This window comes from Alexandromys fortis, unplaced genomic scaffold (assembly GCF_014885135.2).
Source record: "Alexandromys fortis isolate MF-2015 unplaced genomic scaffold, M_Fortis_MF-2015_v1.1 scaffold_62, whole genome shotgun sequence".
Classification (NCBI taxonomy): Eukaryota; Metazoa; Chordata; class Mammalia; order Rodentia; family Cricetidae; genus Alexandromys; species Alexandromys fortis.
Window position 1 is genome coordinate 4524428 of NW_026067942.1, and position 19137 is coordinate 4543564.

General features: G+C 48.1%; 1 protein-coding gene across 4 annotated transcripts in view; it reads right to left on the bottom strand.

Annotated features, from left to right (window-relative positions):
• Nucleotides 1–19137, bottom strand: part of Kcnk2 (potassium two pore domain channel subfamily K member 2) — a 176751-nt gene that overhangs the window by 114557 nt on the left and 43057 nt on the right. The window contains exons 1-2 of one of the 4 annotated variants that reach the window (XM_050148295.1): nucleotides 9214–9345; nucleotides 5869–6179 (exon numbers count right to left, since the gene is read on the bottom strand). In XM_050148295.1, the coding sequence (XP_050004252.1) occupies nucleotides 5869–6179; nucleotide 9214 (312 nt within the window). In that variant the 5' untranslated portion in view covers nucleotides 9215–9345. Of the gene's footprint in view, nucleotides 1–5868; nucleotides 6180–9016; nucleotides 9180–9213; nucleotides 9346–19137 lie in introns of those variants that run through there. The other 3 variants (XM_050148293.1, XM_050148294.1, XM_050148297.1) reach the window with 3 other exon arrangements.

Below are 19137 nucleotides of genomic sequence, written 5' to 3' on the forward strand. Positions count from 1 at the left end.
TCTAGCGCTGAGCCCGAAATCTCCACTAACAGATCTCAGGACTCCTGTCCTAGGGAATGTTGCCACCCACGGTAGGCTGGGTCTTACCAGGGAGACAATCACCCACAGGCTTACCCAGTGTAACTAATCTCTCACTGAGACACTCTTCCTGGGTGATTGTGCATGGGATCAAGTTGACAATAGAACGCAACTAGCAACATGATCGTGGCAGGTTCCTTCCAGGAAGGCTAGCGTCCTCTCCTCACTGTCGTGTGTAGATACACACTTGGTTTCAGTGAGGCTCTCAGAGGGCTCTGTCTCTGGGGCTGCAATGGAAGGAAAACGTGGCCGGGCGTGTGTAGGAACCCCAGCTGACAAAACGCTCAAAGGCACATTAGTGCCCAGGATTGGAGACAGAAGTGTCTTGTATAGGGCCTCTTGGGAGGATATCTGGTGCTGGCAGCCAGCCTCTCCAGATCGTGGGGTTTTGTTTCATTTGAGAGCTACTTTGTAGTACACTGTTTTCCTCCAAGACACTGTGGCTCTGTAAACACCGCAATCTGGTGCTCGGAGACCTTCAGTAACCAAAGCTTGCCTGACTCTATCCAGGACAAAATCCCCCATCCTGGCAATTCCCATTTATTCCCCACTTGAATGGAAAGGAGTCATCTTCTTTTAATTCCTTGGGATTCAGTGAGCCAGGGTATGGTTATCTCTTGCCCACTGCACACTTAACCGGTCAGTGTGTCAGCTCTACCTCACTCTCCTTCCAAATCTACCCAGAATCTGACGATGTCTCGAGATGGCTACCGCAAACATCTCCCAGTAGAGCTGCTCTGCTCCTGCTGACTGAACAGTGGGCTAAGGCAAAGGCTGGGGAGGGGCTGCCAGAACCCGAGCCAGAGCAAGCAAAGACACAGACTCATCATGTTTAACTTAAGAAGCTGGACGTGGCCCGGTCCCTGGGAAGATTAGTTTTAATTGCCAGCTTCGAACAACAGAGAGTCACCTGGAAAGAGATTATCAAGGTCAGATTAGCCCCTGGCAGGGCTATGGGAGCCTGTGTAACTTACGTGAGACGGCCCAGTGTGAAGGTGGGGGACACAGTACCCAGACTGTATGAGAAAGGGAAAGCCAGCCGAGCAGGGAGCATGAACGCCCTGATGGCATTCTGACCCTGACTGTAGATGTGATGGGACTGCTTCTGTGACCCTCCACAGCGATGGACTGCAACCTGGAAGCATAAGCTAAAATAAACCATTTCTCCCCCAATCGATTATTGTTGGGATAATTTATAGTTTTTTGGGAACTAGGGCAATCTCCATACCCCGCCCAACATCATCTTCTCCAGTGCCCCCCAGCCCCTTGGCAGTTTCTCCCACCTCCATCAGGGCTTTTGCATATGGTCAGCCCCCTGCCGAAGGGCTACTCCACACCTGACACAGGTTTGCCTCCTCATCCCAAATCACCACATCCATGACGGTTCACAGTTCATCCTCAGCATTTCTGCTTGGTTCTTCCGGAACCCTAGCACCATGGATGAACACCCCAGCCCACCCCCAGCAGAATAGAGGCTCACAGAGGGCAAGAATCTTCACCCTGTAATCTCCATGTGTTTCAGAGCTCTCCTTACATGGTGGGCATTCGAAAAGCCATTTGTAAATGAATGCATACTATGCAGTTAATATAATATTAACACAACAAAATAAAAAATAACGTTTGCTTATCTTAAACGTCCAGAGTTAGCTATATCTTGGGGTAGTACTTTCAGACCCTGTAGCTCCTAGCATCCTTTCAGACACACCCAGGTACCCAGCCAGGCTCATCCACTCCAGAGGGCGGGCAGGCCTAGGATGGAAGCCACCTCCCTGCTGTGGAATGATAAGGCCTGGACAGTGCCGCAGAGCCTGCTCATGGCCCTGTGCCTCTTGTCTAGATAACTCTTCTGCTACATCATGCCTGCTGGGACGCCTCTGATCTCCTTTCTTCCCCCTCATACAGCCTCTCTTTACCTCTTCTGTGTCTCTCTCGCCATCATTAAGTGATTATTTCTTCCTTAGTATTCCAATTTTGAGCTGTCCTAACCCCAATCTGTAGGCATTTCTAATGTAACTATATCTAAAGTGACTGTCCCTGTTTGACTACGCAGGAGGGGGTAGCTTAAGAGAAGCCATGCTTTTCTACTGTTATTTTATTTGGCTAAATACCTAGCAGAGAAGTCAATCCACTGGGGATCCCCCATAAACACCCACGAAAGAGCCAAACAGCAAGGAAGGAATTATGCAAAGATAATTCAGCACTGCCCCAATGGAGATACCAAATATCCTGACTGAAGTCACTGAATATCATCATAAAAATCTGACGGTTCTTTATCCTATAATAGGGGAGAATATTTTCCATACCTAGGTCTCATGGAGTGGGACTTCAGCTAGAAACTAGAGGACAAACACCTTTGTTTGTTACTAATGCACAGGTCATAGATTTTGCAACACAGTCTAAATTCCAAAGTTGATTCATTAAACATGGAATAGCTAGACTGAAGATAAAGCATGTCTGATATAACCATGCATCTACTGATTTGTGGCATTCAAACAGAACACTGGTAAGAGTTCTGTTGCCTGGAAAGAACATTGACATCTAGCCAATGCACTCACCAGGTTAGAAACACAGACATGTAACACACATCACTGTATATGGAGATGATGGTTTCACATTTATTACACCCTAACACACAGATTACCAGAGCACTTCCAAGAAAACGTTTATTAAACGGTTCTAAAAAGCAGTAAACACAGGAAGTTAGTGCACACATTCTTGAGTCTGCCCACTTGGGTTTTAATTAAAGCTCTACCATTTAGCACGCTCCTGCTTCAGTTCCTACAGAGGTGATTTATAGATGATTAGGTTGAACAGTGATGAGAATTATATGAGCTAAAGAATATAAAAGAGTTAGAACAACGGACACACTTCGTGGTTGTTCACTGACTTCTGTCTGCTGGCAACATTTGTGAGTCTAACACTCAGCAGGGTTTTCCTGTGTGTTTCTGTAGTGACAACACACTAATTGAACCGCCACAGAAGCAGACACCTTCTCTGTTCTCAAATCCCAGCCCAGGAAAGACATTTGTCATGACACTTTGTGTCCAGCGCCTCCGCCAATCTTGTTGAAAAGCTGGCTGATTGACTGAACAGTCATTGTGGAATTAACAGGAATTGTATGGATGCACATGTAGCTAGCACAGAAGCCCTGGAGGCTGCCGTCTGCCCTGCTGTTCCTCCATCTCCCTCATCCCATCCTCATCAACACAGCCTGAAGTCAGGTGTCTGGTAATAATCTAGGGACCAGGACAGCTTCATTGTATCGAACACTGTGCCTTCTCACAAACAGCAGGATGAACTGCTACCCACTTCCACTCTTTCTGCCTCCCACACTGCAGGAAGATAAAGCTCCCTGGATAGCAGAGCCTTCTAGTAAGGATGCCAGACCACACTCTGCAGACTGGACCCTCCCCCCATGATGTCTGCAGGCAAATCACCTGGACTTTCCCTGTCTAAATTCCCAATCCACAATGTGTGATGTTACTGCCCAGTAAACCACTCACGGGGCTTTAAGGGTAAAGTCATTGGGAAGTAAGGATGGAGAGATGCCAGATACTGGAGATGTAGGGGTAGGATGCTATTCTCACAACTGACCATAGGATCATTCACCCTTAGCTTGATCCTTGAAGTCTGAACATTGGATTTTTATATTAAAAATACACATATTCAAGGGGAAAATGTACTGTAATACATTAAGTTACAAAGATAAAAAACGATGATAAATAATAGGCAACTTCTACACCAAAAAAATGATGGAATGCAAAATTGTTTTTAGAATTGTTTAAAGAGCAAAATTGTTTAAAGAGCAGTGACAATCAGCTGTGCTTAGTCATAAGGCTAAAATGGATGGAGCTTGCAGAACAGAAATGAGAAAAGTAGGTCATATTTTGAGCTCTGTCTACTCAAAAGAAAAACAATGTGTAAAAAAATAAGCTGTATTCACCACTAGACTGCCCCATTTGCCGTGGCCTACAGGTTATCTTGAGAGTTCTGGGTAGAGTCGGACAGTGAGATCATTCTCAAATCCACACTGAGCTTCCTCCAACAACCTGCACGATTCTTTTCCTTTCCCTGCCCAAGACCAATCGCACGTGGCACCAGCTCTGAAGGTGAAGTTACCTGAATCAACAGCTACAGCCCAACAGAGGGATGAAGAGGGAAATAACCACTACAAACAAGCACAGTGCTCTCCCTGCCCCTCACTACTGCAGGACGGGGATCCTTGGTGCTCATCACTTACTGGGTGGCAAATCTCTCACCCACCGTTCCAAGAGATCATTTGGGTCTTAAAGGGAAAGATTGCTTATTCCTGAAGATGCTTTGGTAAGGGGCTCACACAGATCCTATCTGAACCCAGAGCGGAGGCTTCAAGCTGCATTCCCATCGGCCTCCACTGACACAACCAGGCACTGTGCTTCTAAAAGCAAAATCAGTGGGGCTGCTTTAAAGACTTGCAGCACCTCAGGGGCGGGGTTAGGTGGCACCAAGGAAGAAAGAGAGGAGGATGCGCTTGCCTAAGCTCAGGGACAGGGGTAGCCAAGACAAAGGATTAGTGAGTTGGCTGTTGCAATGTCTGCTGACGTAGGACGTGCCACCATTATCCACCATTATCTAAAAGTAACAGAGAACTCGGTGTGTGAGCGTGTGAAGAATGTTCTAAGAACTTAAGAGTGTGGCAGTTTAAAAGTGAAACAAAAACGAACAAAATCTTAAGTTAAATGGGAGAGAGGCAGCAATGCCTGATGGTGGCAGGATCCTAACGGGGTTCAGGATCAGATGACAACAGCCCTGACAACAGTCGGTCGTGTGTGGACAAGGCTACGTCTCCTTCCCAGCCAGAGAAGAATGGGTAGTCATCATGAGAAGAAACTAGGGCAAAGGTCCTACAAAAACAAGGGATTATATCCAATAATAAAATCTCTAAATCTATTATCCCAACTCATTCAAGTGATATAAAAACCCAGACACAAAATGAGGAAAAACACACTCAAATGATGACTCAGAGATCACTTTCAGTCCAATTTGAATCAAACCAAGCAAGAAAGAGCAAGCTGTCTAGGAAAATAAATGTGTACATGATGAGAACGTTTCCCACAGCCAGCAAATCCCCTGGTAAGAGGATCCGAAGGGTTCCTGTCACCTAAGACCCCTGTTTTACACCAAAGAAACCTACAGCCAAAATGTGGCCATGTCTGAGAAACATAACTCAGTCACACATCCTCTGGGGTTGGGGGGTCAATACTTAAAACATGCTTCACCGTAAGGATGGTACCCGGCTGTTTTAGATTAACACTGCGGCACTTCTTCATAAACTTCCCTTTTCTGTGCAGTAGTGAGCTGATCTTAGCTGGGATTCAAAGAAGAAACAGCATTTAATGAAGCTTTACTCCAAGGAGCCTAGAGAATTGGGGGACCACTTGTTCACAGTGTAGAAGGCCCATCTCAAAGCCCATCTCCACAGGCCAGTCTCCATAAGAGGTGAGGGCCACGGCCCAGGTTAAAAGCTCTACCGATTTCTCAAACCAATACTTCTCTGTGGGCAATGGCCTTCATAATCACGAGTAAGCCCCTGTCAGTTCTAAGACAAGAAAAAGAACAACGAAGTAGAAAAGAGTAGGAAGGGGGAGAGCAAGTAGGAGAAATAAGAGATAAGAAGGTAGGGGCAGTGGAGGAAATGAAGACATCAGGGAAGGCGCTCCATGCTCTCAGGGACCATGAGGTCCACCCTAGTGCTCTAGTCTTTTCTTCCCCTTAGGGAGAAATGGAGCCCAGCTCATCTGGAGTCCTTACCTGGATGAGCTCGTCCAGTTCGGTGGAGTTGACGCAGGCATGCTCCGTTATGAAGGTCTGTTTCTGGATCACGATGGTGGTCCTCTGGGAAATCTCCTGAGGCTGCTCCAGCGCCTTGAACACAGTGGCTCCAATGATCAGGTAGAGGACAACCACCAGGAAAATCGTGGAGACCGTCTTCCATTTCATAACATTAATGGCCGTGTCACTCTCCACGCGGGAAGCAAGCACGGTGGGTTTGGCGGAGAAGGAGAGCCTCGGTTTGGAGTTCTGAGCGGCAGACTTGGGATCCAGCAAGTCAGGGGCCGCCACTGACAACAACAGAGAATTTGGGTTAGGCTAGAGGAGTCTGGATGCAAGGGGCTAGCTGCTTCTGTAGGGGTCAGCCGGGGCTGGCAGACCCAGGCACTCTCCTAATGGGAGCTGAAGAACCTCACCCAGCAGCCTTTTCTAAACACTTCCAGACCATTTATAGGTTCAAGGGAGGGGGCAGGGCTTCTGCTCTCTGCTGCCATTGGAGTGCCAGGTGGATGGAAAAAAAACATGGGTGAGACCAAGAAGTTAAAATAAAAGAATGCCTGAGGGGGTTCCTCATTAATTCCAAGATTTGTTTCTGCCCGTGATTATGTCAGTGAAGATGTCCTGAGCTCCCAAGGTCTGATGGGACTAAACAGGATCTCTGATCACAAGGAGGGCTCATGGCTCACTCGTGCACATCAGACCTTTATGCTGTAAGCAATCAGAGTAAAGAATGCTCGCTACTTGGGTTTTCAAAATTCTTACAGTCAGGGGATGGTGATCAGTATGGTTCAAGCAGCCTTCCTATTTGTATGCTGGGAAAGTACCACTTAGCCCATCTTCCAAAGTGAACACTTTGGGAAATACTCTGCCGTCGCTGGTATGTTTAAAACACAAAAGTTATTGATAACTCTTGAGCCACGACAGCCAAGACCAAACCAGGTCCCTCTACAGCTCCAGCAAAAGCAAGAAGCAAGAAACCTAGCACGTTGGCTCACGCCCTAGACCCACCATGCTCTGCCCAAGGCTAATTGCCCCATTAGAGCTCCCAGATACTGAGAGGTGACTTCAAGTCCATCTATTATTTATCCAAGCTCTTCAAAATCATCATTAATGGGTTTCATTTTAGAAAATACAAAAGCTACTCGGTGGCCACTTGTGGATGGGAAAAATAAGCCACCCACCACCGAACATTTGATTGGAGAGGCAAGAGTGAACTAATATGGCTTAACAGAATGGTCAAAAAAACGGAGGCTTAAACACCAACACGAATCACTTATAAAAGAAAGCCAGATGGCTGCCATGTGTATAATATAGGTTTCATAAAATGATAACATAATCTACAATTTACTTTTCAATACGCAAATGAAAATCCCTATGGAATTGCAACCTACAGCTTCTGAAATTACTCTAGGATACTAATTGCTTTAGGATTCGTAAAGAGCAGCAGTTTACACGCAGATACCTAGCCTGTCTTCTCTAACCCTGTGTGTAAATGTAGGCTATCACAGAGTGAGATCCGGAAGTAAGTACATCTCCAGTTGCCCATCAAAAAGACACAAAAACAAAGCTATCCGATGCACTAGACGAAGGGGGGCTGTGAAATGAAGACAGATGATGGGATTGCCTCAAGCAGCCAAGCTAATGGGAAGTTCTGACTTTGAAGAGATGAAATCAGAGCAGACATGGGGATACAGCACCTCCCCCCAACACAGGCAGCAGCTCTTCATGGGGACTCCAGAGGGTCCTCACCAGCTTCCTAAGCGAGGTTCAACACTCCACCTACAAGTGTGAGCGCCTCCTTCGCCACCCAGGCACCTGTTCTGAATAAAGTCACAGGCTGGAAAGTACCTTTCCTATGTTGGTAAGGGTGATGCTACTCAAAAGAAGCCCTTCAGCAGGTGTTAACTGTTTGGACTTTTACAATCTGATAGAAGTGTGCTTGCTGCAGTCCAAGATCACTATCACCTGTAGTGGCCCCAGCCCTCCCCACCCTGTCTCTGCCGCTCAGAATCTGCCTGAAAAAAAAAATCTAAAAGTGAGCCATCTTTTGACTTAAAAAACAGAACACAACAGAGAGATACTGCACCATCTCTTTAACCAGAAAGTCCTATCCCTACCCCCACCCCAGGGCACTGATTTCCACCCTAGGGCAGCTTTCTGATTGAGAGAATTATAAAACACAACCCAGCTCCAGCCTGAAATCCCACCAAGATATTTTGTCATGATACACCTTAGGAGAGAGAGAAAGACAGAGAGAGAGAGAGAGAGAGAGAGAGAGAGAGAGAGAGAGAGAGAGAGAACACAAATATGGTAATATTGGGTATTTCTCTCTCCCTCACCTCTCTCTCCGTGTGTGTGTGTGTGTGTGTGTGTGTGTGTGTGTGTGTTAGGCTGATAAATTTCCTGAAGGAGTTTAATTCTTTTAAGCTGTGGCCTTATATTTAATTAGCAGAAATATATAGTGCACAGTTGGCAGACTGAGTGGACAGAAGCTGGTAGATTACAAAATAAATATTTAAAACAAGCAGAAAGCAAAATGCACCCTTTCCTTCCCAGCTAGGTAGGCACTGTGGAGTTCCTTGCCTCCACCTTTTGGTGATAGTGGAGAGGACAAGAAGCTGGCTGCTCACACACCCTCAACACCATCACTACCTCTCCCCTCCCCCAGCTTTCTCCTCAGCGCACTCCTGGTCTGGAGTCCTCACCCAGTGTACACCTCTTGCGCTGGCCTCTAGTGCACCGCCCCCCCCCCCCCCCGCAAACAGCAGCAGAAGCGAGCTTTTTATTTTATTTCCCCCAGCACCACTGCGTGTCCTCCATGCCATGGGCAACAAGTGTGATTAAGGCCACCGTGCAACCTGCCTGCGGATTACTCTCCAGGGCTGACCCTCCTCTCTAGAAACTGTCTTAAGATGCGCCAAATCTACACCCAAGGGAGGCAAACGCAAAAACCCTAGGCACCAGCTGAAGAGCAGAAGACGGGGCCAGGAGAGGATCCGGGCTGGGGTTGAGCGCCAAGCCCGGATCACATCCAACCCACGGAATGGAAAGGAAAATGAGGAGCCACGGAACCTGCGCCGCCCTCCCCGGAGAGCGCGCGGCTGGGGTGGGTGCCCGGGGGTCTCACCTCCTGCGGTATAGCCGGGTCTCTCCCGCGAGGCGCTGGCAAGCATGAGGCATGCAGCATTCAAAATGTTTTTTTTTTTTTAACACAGACGTGATGGTTTTATTTTTTCTTTTTCTCTCTCTCTCTCTTTTCTTTTTCTTTTCTTTTTCTTTTTTTCTTTTTTTTTTTTTTTTTTACCAACACGCCATTGTACTCACTCCTTATTCCAAGATGGGCTGCGCGCTCCGAGCTGCACGGGCAGGCATTTTCCCCGGCTTTGTTTTACAAGGTGGGGAGAGCGGTGCTGGAGGCGGGAGGGGTGTGGGGGGGGAGCGTGAGAAGAAACGAAATCGCGGGAAGGAGGGGACACCAGCGGCGGCAGACTGGGCAGAGGGCGAGGCCGAGGCCAAGTTGGGATCGGACGCGGCCGCCCCCGCGCGTGTTGGGTCACCCCGACTGCGCGGCTGCCTGGAGTCCCGCTCGGGCCCCTGGTGCGCTCGGCCGGTGGCTCCGCGCTGCCCCTGGGCTCGGCGTGGGGGTGATCACAGCAGCCCGCGCGGCCGAGCGCCCGGGTGTCTTTGTGCCGCGGCCCCGCGCAGCCCCTCTCCGCATGTCTTTGTGCGGCGCCCCGCCTGGCCCGAGCCCCGCCGGGCGCCCGCAAGGGGGGGTGTGGCCCGGGGTGGCCCGCTCGGCCTCGCAGCTCCACTCTCCCCTAGCCTAGCCGCTCTTCCCTCCTTTCCGAACTCCCTCCTCCTGCCCCTGCGGTGTCCCCGCCCGGGCTCGCCTCCCCGCACCCCCCCTCCCAGCCCTATGCGTCGACCCAGCTGCCAATACGTCCTCCCCGTGGCACCCTCGGCCCGCCTCCCGCCCGGGAGCAACAAGAGCCTCACCTGCACCCATCATCCAGCGTCCCACTGCCACCTCCTGCTCTAGCTGTCATGCATGTGTCTTCCACAGGACTCCAAGCCATGCCTTCCCGAGTCTGGGTGTCACGAAAGACCCCAGATCCCTACAGGTGAGTATCTTCCTCACTAGCGCCCCTCCAACCAGGGTGGCACAGATACACCGTCCAGCTGATGCCCTCTGAGCCTCAGAGTGACAGCAGCATGAAGATGCGGGGTCTTTGGGGCTACACTGGCGACGGGATAAAGGTAGAGTCACTGAGCTCTTGGGGCTACTTGATTTGGGCCTGGGATTCCTGAATCAGAAAGGAACTGGACGCCAGAGCCAAAGGAGAATGGAGGAAAACAGACTGCTTTCTCTGGGACAACCCGCTACCCCACCCCCACCCCAAGCCTGGGACCAAGGATGCTGAATGCTGTGGGTGTGGGCAGATGTTGCGGGCGGGAAGACAGCCGCCCTCAGGCTGAACTTGCTCACTGCCCCCCTCCCCAAAACCCATAGAAACCCCAGATTGGTAGGCAGCAATTCTGCCCAGCCTCCCAGAGTGCAGAGCCTGAGCTATTGAACTCTTGGTGACAGGATTGATTTGAAAGAGAACTGGCCAAGAAAGGGATGGAGACAGGATGCTATCTCGGCTCTGTGGAAGAATTTCAGTTCTTTAAAATTGCCCTCCCGGAAAACACTCCACTGTGCCATCAGGAAGCCCAAGCTAACCCCCACCTGCTGCTCTCATCACTATGCTTCCCAGAGCCAGTGTTTCCCCAAGTACATGGAGGAAGTCACCGACCCAGGGGTAGCTGTAACATGAACCTGATAAACCATGTACAAGACGCTCTCCAATATCAACGATTTTTTGTTTTATTTTTTTTATTCCAGAATAATCCCCGCACCTGTTCCCTCCATTGTAATAAAGAGTCCATCTTGCTTCAAGTTAAGCACCTTTTTCTTTACTTCTGATCTCAAAAGTACCAGAAGTCATTTTTTTAAAAAAAAAAAAAAATGAGTCTGATCTTACCAGCAGACTTGGACCTTTCTGGAACTTCTAGGTTCGTGCTGTTGCTTCGCATGACCACAGGCCTTTCTGGGTCCCGTGGCCCCCTCTTGAGGTTTCTCCCAACACCTTCCCTCCTCACACTTTACAGGACTGAGGGGTGCAAAGGCAGAGTTCTGTACACCTGTGTGCAAAAGTGCTTGCACAAACGGGTGTGTGTGTGTCATTTTAGGGGCTTGGTTCACACAGTTCCAGAATCTTGCAAATCCCTCTGGAATCCCAGAGCAGCTATAGCACAGGGGAAGCTTGAGCCACAATTTCATCAACTCCAGGAAGTCTCTTCTGTTCCTGCATGGGTGATACCCACCTACCCATCTAGCGTAATCTGGAGCTCACTCCACGGATAAACCGTCTTCACAGCGGCCCTTAGATTCCAGATTAGCGTTCAGTAAGAACTTTCACTCTGGATGAGGCTTCCAGAGAGTGCTAGTCTGGTGGCTCACCCTTTGTTTGTCCTGGTCAGCTTCGCCCTTGTCTCAGCGCTACCTTGTGGGCTCCGGGAGGGCTAACCATGTCCGCTAACACACAGGACTAGCGAGAGACAGGTGCTGAGTTCAGGACTGCTGACACGGACATTTTCATTCTCCTGGTCTTTCTTCAAGCATGCAGAGCAAGGATACCCAACTCATACAGGGAATGGGGCAAACTCTCCAACTTGAAATAATTTTTCCGTGCACAGCCATTTTGCTGCCCACAATAAATGGCCCCAGGCAAGCCTTTCTTTCACTCCATTTCTCCCTCCTCCCTTCCATTCTTTACCTTCCCTAATTTGTTCCAAACCCTGGTCATCCTCTTCCCCCGCTGGGTCTATCCATGCCTTGCCTGGGCTGGTCTCTGTCAAATAAGTGCGTGCTGGCTACACTGCGGCATTGCCGCCCCTGTGCGCATGCTTCCAGGGCTCTGTTCTCCCCCACTTGCAGGCTTTAAGGCGCACCACCAATCTCAGTGGATTCCCTTCTCCCTGCCAGTTCATTGGCATCCTCTATGTGCAGGGTGCATTGGCTGATGTGTGTGGTGGGGATAGGGGGATGGGGGCGGGAGAGCTGGCTCAACAGCTAAGAGCATTTGCTGTTTTCGAACAGGACCCAAGTTCAGATCCCAGCACCTACATGGTGACTCACAACCATCTGTAACTCCAGTTCCAAGACTCCCAAGGCCCTCTTCTGACCTCCAGGGGTACTATGCAAACCCGGTGCACATAAATACATGTAAGCAAACACTCACACTCATGACGCTCTCTCAAAACAAGAAAGAAAATCAGAAAGGGAAGACTCTAAACCATATCAGTGAGATTTAATCCAACAAGCTAAAAGCTAATCTCCACAAATAATCAGAAGGGATCACAAAAGCACCCAAGGCCCTGGTTGACTCTAGCCTCCTTCCCACAGCAGCCCCTCAGTCCTCCTGCAGCACCCCTGCCCCTTTAAGCAACTTTGTATGACAAAGACATGCATAGAAGTGTTTGAAATAAGAGGAAGAAGACCAGATTGTGTGTCACTGAAACTAGAGAAACAAGGAAACGGGTTGGATTGTTTTATTACCAGTGTGCACACCTTACTCTGTGCACACCAACCTCATCAGAAATGTAATGGAAGGGTGAGGATTGCTTGCCTCATGTAGCAGGGATTCTAAATGTACAAGAAAATCCCAAATACGTGGTGGAAAGATGGGGCTCCCGCCCAGCCTCCTTCTGGCCCTTTCAGAATATATACAGTGATTCCCACTTGCAGCCTGAACTCAGAACTTCATTCTCATGTTAATTTTCCTCTTTTTGATCTTGGCCTACTTGAGATGCCCTAGTGGGGGGAAAATAAGAAATGAGCATGCTTCTGTTTTTCATTATTTTGAGCACATCAAAAGAATTCTGTGAGTATCCTACCTCCGCAGCTTCTGAACTGTGCACCACTTTCTGATGGTCAGTTTCCCGATCTACAGAACAGGGAGCGTTCATGCACTCACAGAGAAGGGCGGAAGAGCCAGGGTGAGATGCCGTTCACAGTGTCACCTTCACCTTCCTATAACGGAATACTTGAGGTGACTAACCTAGAAAGAGAAAAGGCTTATATTGTCCTATAATTCTGAAGGTCCCATTTTATGGGACTCTAACCTGGGCAGTGTATCAAGAAAACGGAGCTGCCATAGTCACATGACTTAAATCATAAATAAAGAAGCCAAGGGGAGAAGCCTGGGCAGCCGGAGTCTCACAAACCCCTTTTGAGCCAACCTTCCAATGACCTAAAGACTTTCCTTCAGGCCTCACTACTTGCAAGTCCACAGCACTTCCAGATACTGCCACGCTGAGATCTTAGCCTTCCACACTGGAGCCTTAGGAAGACCTTCTAGATCTAAACACTGGCATCATTTACATGTTTAATATGATAATTTACCAATTAGACTAAACACATGAAAACGGGAGTTACTGACGAAGCCAGATCACCAACAAATTCCAACTCCATAATATATTTTGTCATTTATTTAATCTTCTAGGAAACACCATTCTACAGATAGGAGGAAGAATAAAGCATACAGGTCAAATAGTCACAGAGTGCCTGCTACACCCTCAGCAGTTCTGTAGACATAGCGAGCACTCTGTCTTCAGGATGGCTTGGTCTAAAGAGGGTAGGTCTATGTGAACAACACCTGTAACGTTTCAGGACACACCGCTGAGAAAGCTGAAGAGCACTGTGGCCGTGTTTTAGGTTGAAAGCTCAGAGAAGGCCTCTTGGAGGGAGTGAGCCTATGTATGAGGAAGTAGCAAATGCAAGGAAGGATCTTCCCCAGCAGAAGGGCTTGCCAAAGGCCTGTGGTGGGAGACAGCTGGGAGAACCTGGGGAGCTCCGAGAGCCGGGGCAGGTGGGGGGATTTGTTGTGTGGTAAGAGAGAATAGATGAGGCCTCCAAGAGGCATGCATCAAATGTCATAGACCTGCGTAGGCTATGACTTTAAGAAAGCAATCAATCCTTCAAGGCCAGATGTCCAAGCAAGCAACGTATAGGATGAGGAGCCTCTAACATGAATTAGAGTCACCCGAAGAGGCTGGTAGACCCCGCAGGCTTCTGCCACTCCCAGAGTTCTGAGAGTTTTGTCTTCGGTGAGACCCATTACTGGTCCCCAGGAGACTACACATTGGGAAGCATTGGACAAGAGATGAGATCCAGGCTTAGTCTGCCATGATAGTAACTGAGCATTGGGGCACTTTTCAGCAGTGTTAAGAAATATAACTCAACAACAGTGTGTCATAGTTGGGAGGTGAGGGTCAACACCCACATGTGTCCATATCACAACTCAGTTTCAAAGAGTGACCTGAAAAGTCTTCGCTTTTCCCTTTTCAACACAGGGTTCTGTATCAGTCTCTGCTCTGCTGCTGTGATGAAACACCAAAGCCAGATACTGCAACTTATAGTAGGGAGGGGTTGTTTAAGTTCAGAGGGTTACAGTCCATTGCCCACAGAGGCAGGGAAACGTAGTAGCAAGTGGCAGGCATGGCAGCTGAAACAGGAAGCTGAGAAGTCACATTCCCAACCATAAGCTGAAAGGAGAGAGAGCATGAACTAAAGGTAGCACAGAGTCTAAACTCTCAAACCCACCCCAGTGACATACTTCCTCCAGCAAAGCCATGCTTAAACCTCTCCAAACAATGCCACCAACAGGGAACCAAGTGTTCAGATACTCAAGCCTCAAAACAGAACCCGTTTGTGTCTCCTCCCTGATGGCTGTCATGACTTGAAGGCTGTTCGACACAGGCCTCTGCCTGTGCAGCAGTTTGCCTTCGCTGGGTACCACCGTTTCCACGAGTTCTGACCAAGGTTCTGCAAAGGAGAAATCAACCCAGCATCTCCTCTGAGATTGTCACAGGCAGACAGCCGTTATGAAGAGTGACTCCCTGAAGACACATTCTACTGCGTTCAGAAAGCAAAGCTGCTGATGTCCCCATTCATGGCCTTCCCTCCCCTTATATCTTTTAGTGTCTGAGAATGAATGAACACGCCATGAAACCTGCCCAAGGCCATAAGCTAGATTTATGGAAGACTGAAAGTTAACTCTCCACGGATTACTCCAGGCCACATTTCCTCCAGAAGATAATCCTAAAATACTGACTTTCTATTAGATTCAAGATTTGGTAAGGTGCTCAAGGAATTTCTACATTTCCTGAAATATGAACCAGGTACTTTGACTCCCTGTGTGGTCTATCACTATGTCCTCTTGGTCACTTCTCCCCAGGACCTTTCACCAATGGCTTCCTCGCCACTAAGAATCAACCCCTTTCCACCTCACAACAACTCAAAACTTTTGAACGTAAAATGTGGCGGTGTTGAAACCCCACACGCCCTTTTCTTTTCTGGTGCCTTTAGAATCCAGGCCACAGTGTGAAAGGTGGCCCTGGGCCAACCATATCTTTGCTTTAGCAAAATGAAAGAGGAGGAGGAGGAGGAAGGGGAAGAGGGAGGAGGGAGAAGGAAGGAAGGAACAGAGCTGGGGAGGGAGGAAATGGCAAGAAGGAATAGCAGACAACCTGTACCAAAGGCTGACCATGAGCCAGGTGTATTGGAGACCCTTCATTTGTAATCTGATCCTCGTAAGGACCATCCAGACAAACAACATGGTTCTTAGCCTGAGAGAAGTCATCTAACTTCCCCTGGATAACATGGGCCAGTGACCGCACTGAGGTCCTGCACCAAGAGCTTCGGTTTCCCTGTGTTGTTCAGACACCAGCTGGTCTGTTCAAATGCTTCTTACCGCTTCTCCCCTAGAGCCCTCCTGCCTGCCAGTTCTTCCAGCCTGGACTGTGCCTGCTCCCTTTCTTACCAGAATGCAACTTAGGTTCACCCACCAGACCTCAGCTAAAACAGCCCTCTTCAAAAAGGGCCACTGCTGCCCAAGCAAGTTCATCCCACTGCCCCCAGCACAGGCTCTTACACAGTCTGCCCAACCATCCTTACAGCTTCACTGCCTTTAAATATTTATTCAGACTGTCTTTTGTTCCTAATGGAGCGAAACGTGGGTGGTTAAAAACAATATAAAGGTGTGGTCTGCATTCTGCAGGCCAGAGGTCAGAAATCAAGGTGTCCCAAGGCCATGCTCCCTCACAACTCCCCAGGGCCAGTTCTGTCGAATGCCATCTCCTTCTGTTGGCTGGAAATCCACCGTGTTTCTTGGCCTGGTAACAGCCCTCCCATGACCTGGGCACTGTATCCTTGTCTGTCTTCCTAGCATGTGTGCCCTCTGAGAGATCAATTTCGATAACTGCACTTTTCCTTTCTAGAGGAGACCAGGAAGATCGCCCAGGCCACTCACAGGATCTCCTCTTAATTACTCTGTGAAGACCTTATTTCCCAGTAAACTCACATTCCAAGGTGCTGGATTAAGATTTGGTTTATTTTTCCCAAAGAAATGATTGTGGGGAAAATACAGTTCAGTCTCTAACAGTGCCTGTGAGACCCCGATAAATTCAAAGAGACCTTAGTATCTTGTCCCTCTGCACAATAGCTAACATGTATAAGTAAAACAATCAAAAAGTCAGTGTCTGTTCCGTGACTCGAAGCCCAGAAGTGGTGTGACAACTGAGAGCTCAGCCATCAACCCGGGGTCCGAATCTCAAAGCCTACAGCATCTGAGGTGGCGTTTGCATGGAACGTGTGTATCAGAAATCAAGGAAATATTCCAGACAGCTTCAATTGCTTCCTGCCAGAAGGGAAACTGACACCGCGTCTAAAGACAGATTTTCAAATTATTTTAGAAGACATTTTTTCTAATTTTCAAATTGGGTACAATCCGATGAAAAACTGCTGACAACAAAAACGTATCTGCAGGTTAAGCAGGGTCGTGAAGCCACCTGACCACAGCGTCTGTGTCAGCACAGCCGCAGATGCCCCGGGAGGGACAGCTGTAACAAAATGTGATTTGTCCACTGAGTTATAGTCTATGTTAAAGTGTCTCATTTTGATTGCTCTCACACAGCCTGGTTCTAAGAAGGCTCTCCCTTCCCTGGAACAAAACTGAAGGATTGTCAAGAAAAACACTAAACCTTCAAAGTAAGTAATACTTGACCACAATATTTGGAAAAACCATCATTAAGTTCAAAAATTCCTAATAAACACAGATAGGATATGACCCTGTAATCTACAGCCAGCCACCCTGATGTCACCTCACATCTAGTCCTGACTGACTCCTTTGCCACTGTTACCTGCCTGGTTAGGTCATGAGGTCAGGGGTCTTCTCTGATTGTGACAAAAGGCCGCAATAAGTCATTTTGAAAAGAGATACAGTTTAATGACGGTATGAGGAGGTTTCCATCTATTACAGACCAGGGGGCTCTTTCACTTTGGGTTAGTGAGAGTGCATTATAATATCAACATCTGCAGACCTCACAGCGGGAGTCAGAGAACAAAACCAGGCTTGACCTTTGCAGCTTCTGCAAAGATGGCCCCCTAAGGACAGGAGACCTCCCATGAAGGTTCTACTAGCTCCAACAAGCAGGGAGAGCCAGGCTTTCATCCATGAGCGTGATGGGGTGGGGCTGATACAAATAGCTATTAATCTGATTTTAAACTTTCAGATCCAAACACTAGTAGTCCTTGTCCACGGGACCCATCTTCTTCTAGCCTGTCAGTTTCCCCTTCTTGAAGCTCCACCTACTGAGCTGAATTAACAGAAGCATCAAGTCACAGAAACCAAGTGCCTGAGCATTCCTGTCGGGGCCAATGCCGTGAACCAACTTACTCATTCTGCAGATTCCCGCACTCATCTCCCCGCTGGGCAAGGACAAGATTCCCCCTAGACGCTGTCGCTGCTTGGCTGACGAAATTGCTTCCGTTATAGTTTTTCTTCCAAGTTCCTGTTTAATCTCTGTGCACGTCCACTGCCCTGATGTTTGTGCCGTAGCTGTGCTCCAGCTCCCGGAGCCCCATTCGGCGGTTACCCTGGAATGGTCTTGTGTTGGCTCTACAGTCTGGAGGGAAATGGTATCTGAAGTGACAAAGGCTTCCTGATACAGAGGGCACTCTGACCTTTCTTAAGTAGCCACTCAAAATGTAAAGCTTCTCATTGGTCCAAAACACAGTTTGCCTCCGTGGGACAATGGGCATGATTTGGTAATGAGCAGGCAAGAGTGTTGATTCTGGGTAGGCACAGGCTTCTCTCGGTCCCAGTGAGAATCACAAGCCCTGTCAACACCACACTCAAACTAACACAGCTAATTATACAAATTTGCTTATGGAATGTCAGAACACCCATTGAAAAACTACTTGGACCAACACAGCAATTTCTGTATTACAAAATCCCAGACACACGATGGAAGTAAGAGCCAACTCTGATGAGGAAGGTTTAGTTTGACCCCCCAAGTTTCTGTGGCATATACTTCATCATACATTAGGAGATGGAAAAGCATTTCAAAACTTTAAGTTAGATTACAATTGTTTAGATTTCTTGAGACATCCGACTCACCACACATTTTGAATAAACTTTTCTGTGAAATTATCGATGAGTTCATCTCTAGTGAACTTGATTATATTGATTACATGCTGATACACACTTATGGAATATTCTACCTTGTGTGCTCTCCTCTTTGTGTCTGCCTTTCTCTGCTCAAATAAATGCTAATGGGCTAGCTAAGGGCCGGTACCTCAACTGAGTTCATTTTCTAAGCACACCTAATAGATATTTGAATGTTTGGTGTTTTTATTATTTTATTGTTTATGGGCATTTTGCCTGCAGATATGTCTGTGTACCACATGCATGTGGTATCCAGAGGCCAGAGAGACCCCCCTGAAACTGGAATGATGGGTGGTAGTGAACTGTTATGTGGGTGCTGGGACTTCTACAAAAGCAGTCACAGCTTTTAACCACAAGCCATCTCTCCAGCCCCGCGTTTCACTTGTGGGAGGAATGATATCACCACCACTACCCCAAAACACACAGAATACGGTTCTTATAATGTCCAAATGATGCCTTCCATCATGACCATGTTTATCATCAACCAACATTCAATTTGTTTCTTTTGAGACATGAGGAGTCTATGTGTATCTTCCGTGTTCTTCATTCTCACAAGAGCTTGTGATAACAGATTAGCGAGAGCCAGCACAGCCCACTGGGTGAAGATGGTAAAATGTCTAGATTTCGGTCCCAGCTCAAACAATCTTCACCTGTGGCTTAGTGTTCTCATCTGAGAAAGGGAGGTGAAAGTCCTGTC